Below are 5,937 nucleotides of genomic sequence, written 5' to 3'. Positions count from 1 at the left end.
CGGTAAAAGTAGTTAATTATTATTTCTATAAAAATGGCCTAGATGCAAGAATAGAAAATGATGACTTCCTCTACTTTGGTTTGGTTTGTTTGACTCTCCAAAATTTATAACTATTTATATCAAAATTATTAAATTTTATCATATTTATTAATTATTTTATATTTAAATTTATTAGTAAATATTTAAATATAAAATTAGAAGGCTCGTTTGGTGGACAGGATAGGATGTGGACGGATATGATATGAGGACTGGATAGAAGCAAGAAAGGATATGGGCATGATAAACTCAGAACCTATCATATGTTTGATGCGCATCGGATAAACCATTAGATAGCATTTTATTTTTCTATTTTATGTTTAAAGTGGACCGGATAATAGCAGGATATGATATGAATGGTATGTAAATAGACAAAATTACCTTTTATAATATAGTTATATATATTTTTAAAATAGATTTTTTTTTTCCTTAATGATTTACTTATCGGTATATTTTTAAATTTTTAAAAAAATAAATAACCTATAAATAATATCCACAATGCAATATCACCAACTTGCAAAAACTATAGTTAATACTTATTTCTTTGGAGAAAATCATATACAAAGTCATCAATATGACTTAAGTTAGAGTAACAAATTCATTAATGGAAAATAAATAGATCACATCAAAATCAATTTGAAAAAAAAATTATCAGACTAGAGAAACTAAAAATAAGACATGATTAAAAAAAAAGATATTTAGATGAAAAATAATTTGCTCAAGCACGAAGATTGACGGAGAAACCTTTTAACCACTCTAATGCGTAAAATCCTACTTAAAATAGTGAAATTAGTGTTCTATCTAGTTGTAAACAAGCTTCTTGTCCCAAGCATCGTGTTTAAAAGATTAAAAGAAGAGATACAATGAACCCCTAGATAATGGAGACAAACCAAATAATAGGGCAAAAAAGTGAATTTATTTTTATATCATATCCTATTTGTTTATATCTTAACTCCCCCATAAGATTCATTATCATGTTCACGACAGGATAAAGTGGGTCAATGTGATAAGACTATCATATCCTATTGGCACACAAAAGAAAGCAACAAGATATGATAATATATCATATCCATTTGCATACCAAACAAAGGAAAAGCAGCAGGATATGATAGTCCATCATATTCTATCGTTCTTATCATGTCCACCAAACGGTCCCTTAGATCAATTCGTGATGATTTATGACCATTTATTTTTTTTAATGTTTCTACTAAATATCCAAAACTCATCAACCTAAGAAATGCACTTAAAGAACTAAAAGAAATAAGAAAGAGAGGCACAATAAAGTGAGACGAAAGGCAATAGGAAGTGGGGCACTCAGATCATTTAACTTTAAAATGCATTTAAGTTTTATACACACCTAAAGAGACTATTGAAGTGGACTGGACCTCATATATTTTTTGTCGGGTAAATTTTTCTAGTGAATACCTAAGTTTGGCCTTATATCAGTTTGAGCACTAACTTTCAATTTGTATCAAAATGATCACCAAATTTTAATTTCATTTCTCCAGTGGGGTAATTGGGAATTTCCAGTGGATTTTTGGTGATGTGAATGCCGGAAAGCTTGAGCGGATGCCCTGGGTCCACGTCACCTACTCGCCAGCTCAGCTACTTAACCAATGTGGTGTTTTTTTTTGTCAATGTAGAAGGTACACATTAACTATTGTATGTCCTACGTGGACCAAAAAAAGCCACATTGATTAAGTGGCTGAGTTGGTGAGTCGGTGACATAGACCCAGGGCTCCACGCAAGCTTTCCGGTGTCCACATCACCAAAAATCCACCGGAAACCCTCAATTACCACGCCGGAGAAATGAAATTAAAACTTGGTGCTCATTTTGATACAAATTGAAAGTTAGTACTCAAACTGATATAAGGCCAAACTTAGGTACTCACTGGAAAAATTTACTCATTTTTTGTCTTTAAAATTTAGCTTTTTAAAAAAAAATATATATATATATATATATGACTAGACAATATGATGGATTAATTTGAGTTATCCACCTTTATGTTTAGAGGTTGATGAGAATGAAATATTAACTCCCCATTATAAAGATAATTAATTAATTTTAATTGTGAATTACATGAATTTTTTCCGGATCCCTCAGGACAGAATATATCATATGTTCAGCCACATCAATAGATTAAATAAAAGTTTATTTTATTATCTAAATATACAACAAACTAAACTTTCGGCGTCAATAGTGATTTTAACAAGATAATTAATTTTCTAAAAACAGCTTTGGATACATGTATATAGATGATTGAACGAGTGAATGAAAATGAAGTGAATCAATCTATATATTGCCTCTTTTCAAACCTTTCTATTCCAAGTGCATGTGGACCTTCAATTTCGGAAGGCATCTTTCCAAGTTAATCTGAATAGCATGCATGTAGACATACTTGGCATCACGCAAATGAAGTCATAGTCCTCTGTTTAACTTTGAGGTTGTTCAGCACTCAATTGCATAATTGCAGATTTGCACATGGTGGTGGGGTTCTCTATCTGTGGCTAATGTTTTCGTTCAACAAGTCATTCACAATGAATTATCCTGCTTTTGCTTTGTTTCTCAACTATCAACTACCTTTCAAGCTTCTGCCATTCAAGCCACATATATATATATATATCAATAATGAGTTTCAGTTCAATATGTGAACAATTTCAAATTATGAGTATATAAATATGAACATTATATATATGATTCCATCCATTTGAAGTCCTATTCTTTAAAAAGTCTTTTGATGAATTTTTAAGAACACCTATAACAGTTTTATTTATATATGTAAAAAAGGGTTAAAGTTTTTCTTCTGTCTTTTTAGCTAAATATTCAACTTTATTCATTGGCAATAGATTATTAAATTAATTTTCTCACAACCAAAAGAAGTTTTGATCACTTTTCATATCACAAGATACGTACCATTCTTTTGATCAAAAGAATGAATAGAAATTAAATATAGCTAGGTATCTTTGATGAAGGAAAAAATTTATTTATTTGGAAGGACAGCATTAATATAGCTAGGTATATATATATATATATATATATATATATCTTTGATGAAGAGAAGCAATCTATTGCTTTGGAAGGGCACCATTAATTAAGGAGAAAAGGAGTTAGAGTGAGACATGTCATGAATACAAGGCAGACAAGGGAACACAAGCTAGATTGAGTGGAGGGAAACTTGAGGTTGCAATCCATCCACTTCCAAAAGTCAAGCTCCATTAAACACTACCTCACATGCCACTCACCACCACGCCATAGCTGAACATAGCATAGAATCATAAAGAGTGTATTCAATTGGATGAAAATCAACTTAATATATATATGTCAAACTTCAAAGTCACAACACTTCCTGACTTGCTTCCTATAAAACATAATTGTTAATAAGGAAACAATAGCCTTGAGGTTGGAATTGGCAAATACATGCATCGAGAAAAAACATGGCAATCTTTCACAAATATATATATATATATATATATATATGTATGTATGTATGTGTTGTAGAAGTTTGACTAATGCAGCTAGCAAACTGAACCCTTCTTGCATGAAAGAACACCTGCAGACAAAGTTATAGAGCCCACAAGAGAAGAAGGTCTGGCTCCTAGACTTGATGCCTTTGCATAACTAGACGATGCACCGACACCAGATGGTGTGAAGAAAGCTCCATTTAGCATCATGTCTCCTTCTGATCTCCAGTTCCAATTCTTCCATTCATCCTCTGATGTATCCTCTCGTTTTGTCACCTGTAATAGTAATTATTATTATTATTATTATTATTACTATTATTATATAAAATAATATTTAATTATATATTTATTTATCTTTTAGTCGCTTTTTTAGCTTGTCACTTTATTTCACTTAGCTTTGAAAGTTGTCATGCTTGCTCACTATCTGATCACAGTAAAAGAAAAAAAGAAACAGGAAAAGGGATGGCTTTAAATCACTTTTGTGAATTAAAGCCATGATCATGGAGTAGCCCCAAGACTCATAGAAAAAAGTTATCTATATTAATTTAACAAATTAAAACTCTAAAACATCGATCACAATCTTCACTGAAACTTGTAACATCTCTTGGTAAAGAATCTTTTCAGTATTTTTCAGAGAACCCACATCTTTCACCTTTGACCAAATCTTTTAAAGCATTCTCACTTAATATAAAAAAATTAAAAAAATTTTTATTTAAAAACACAAGATGCCACTTTAAGAAAGAACATGCGTACCTCCTTAGAAAATCTATCATCTGGAGCAAGAAATCTATTCCCTTGACTATTAATTGTGGGGTCAGCACTCCCTCCAATTGCATACATCTCCCAGTGCGTGTAGTCATTATTCACCACATGAAAATACCCATGTCTACACCTGCATCATATCAACCACCATTAACAAACAAACTATATATATATATATCAATGAAGTAAAATTAATTAACAAAACTCACCTTGGCATTCTCTGAATAAGTCCTTCACCAAAATGATTAAAAGCTATAGTAACCTGCATGGCCTTATCTGAAAGCAATGCATCACTATGGCCAAGCAACATGACCTTATCATGGTGAGTCATATAGTTATTAGAAATTGTAATACTTGTAGAGCCATGAATGGCATCAATGAGTCCATCATTGCAGTTAGACAATGAGCAATGATCCACCCAAACATGGCTAGCTCCGAAGATCGAAACCCCATCTCCGTCCGACACTGTGCGCCACCCATAATGCTCCGGCGAGTCCCTCACGTAAGCATTCCCCCCAGACTTGCAGTCATGCACGTGAATCCCATGCACAATCACATTGGTCACGTACTGAATTGTAATGCAGGGCCCGCCGGCGATGTGCACACTGGCACCACGGCCATCAATAGTCTTGTATGAGTTCATAATGAGCTCTTCTTTTAGCTTGATCACCATGTCACGCTGGAATATGATCCAGAGTGGCTCGTTTTGAATGACGGCGTATCGAAGAGTGCCTGGTTTAGGGTTTACAGGATCATCATCACTGGCATCAGTGACAGTATAGATTTTGCCGTCTCGGCCACCCATTGCGTTCTTGCCGAAGCCGATTGCACAGTCGGCTAGCCTCTGCCGGTTTTTTTCCCAGTTTGGGTCACACCGCCAGCAGTCATCTACTGGGTTTCCTGTGCCACATGATAAGTAACCAAGTTTCCTTCTTGTGCTATTGTTGATGCTCCTGTATAAAATGCATGTATTAGCTATTATAAGACACATATATATGTGCAATGCTTGTATTTATGTATATGTACATGTGTAATTACCTTTGGACTTCTTGTACTACTAGCTCAGGGTCTTGAGTTGATGGTGTAGGGGAAGAATGGATGGATTGAAGTGAGAGCAGTGAGAACAAGAGAAGAGGAAGAATGTGAAAAGCCATTGGTATTAGAGCAAAGGGCTGTGTTGAAAGCGGAGGGAGAGGTCGGAATTTAAAGGGAGAGGTTAAAGGAAGTAGCATGCATGTGAGGTGGGCCACTTCAAAAGAATTTTAAATAGCGGTCTGAGAGTAATATCCGGTTCTGATTTGAATTAGTTTAATATTTTATGTCAATAATGAAAGAAAATTTATATATATATATATATACATGCATGACTTGAATCTAAATATGTATATATATATGGGTTGTCATTTATATAATATAAACTTAGGAAGCAATATGTTAAATCGGTGATAATTTCTAATAATAATTGATTGCTTCAACTGTATTTATTTTTGCTAGTTTTGTTGCATGGGTTATTAAACGACTAGCTACCTAACATTAGCATAGTATGTAATGAGACAAAATGGAATTTTAGTGGTCCTTTGCTTGTGTTTGATTTAATAATGATAAATTAAGAGATCATATTTGTTTGTTATTTGGTAATTATGGCGATGGAATTAGTCACAAGATACATACTTTAGT

At 33.2% G+C, this 5,937-nt stretch overlaps 1 protein-coding gene across 1 annotated transcript; it reads right to left on the bottom strand.

Annotated features, from left to right (window-relative positions):
* Positions 1-3,328: 3,328 nt before the first annotated feature.
* Positions 3,329-5,455, bottom strand: LOC120259860 (probable pectate lyase 22). The gene is made up of 4 exons (XM_039267314.1): positions 5,299-5,455; positions 4,470-5,213; positions 4,252-4,390; positions 3,329-3,774 (listed from the first exon to the last, which is right to left on the bottom strand). The coding sequence occupies exons 1-4, from the start codon at positions 5,412-5,414 to the stop codon at positions 3,553-3,555; spliced, it is 1,221 nt and encodes a 406-aa protein (XP_039123248.1). The 5' UTR covers positions 5,415-5,455; the 3' UTR covers positions 3,329-3,552.
* Positions 5,456-5,937: the final 482 nt, after the last annotated feature.

The sequence above is a fragment of the Dioscorea cayenensis genome, chromosome 5 (genome assembly GCF_009730915.1).
Source record: "Dioscorea cayenensis subsp. rotundata cultivar TDr96_F1 chromosome 5, TDr96_F1_v2_PseudoChromosome.rev07_lg8_w22 25.fasta, whole genome shotgun sequence".
NCBI classification, from domain to species: domain Eukaryota; kingdom Viridiplantae; phylum Streptophyta; class Magnoliopsida; order Dioscoreales; family Dioscoreaceae; genus Dioscorea; species Dioscorea cayenensis.
This window is presented reverse-complemented; position numbering and strand designations above follow the sequence as displayed.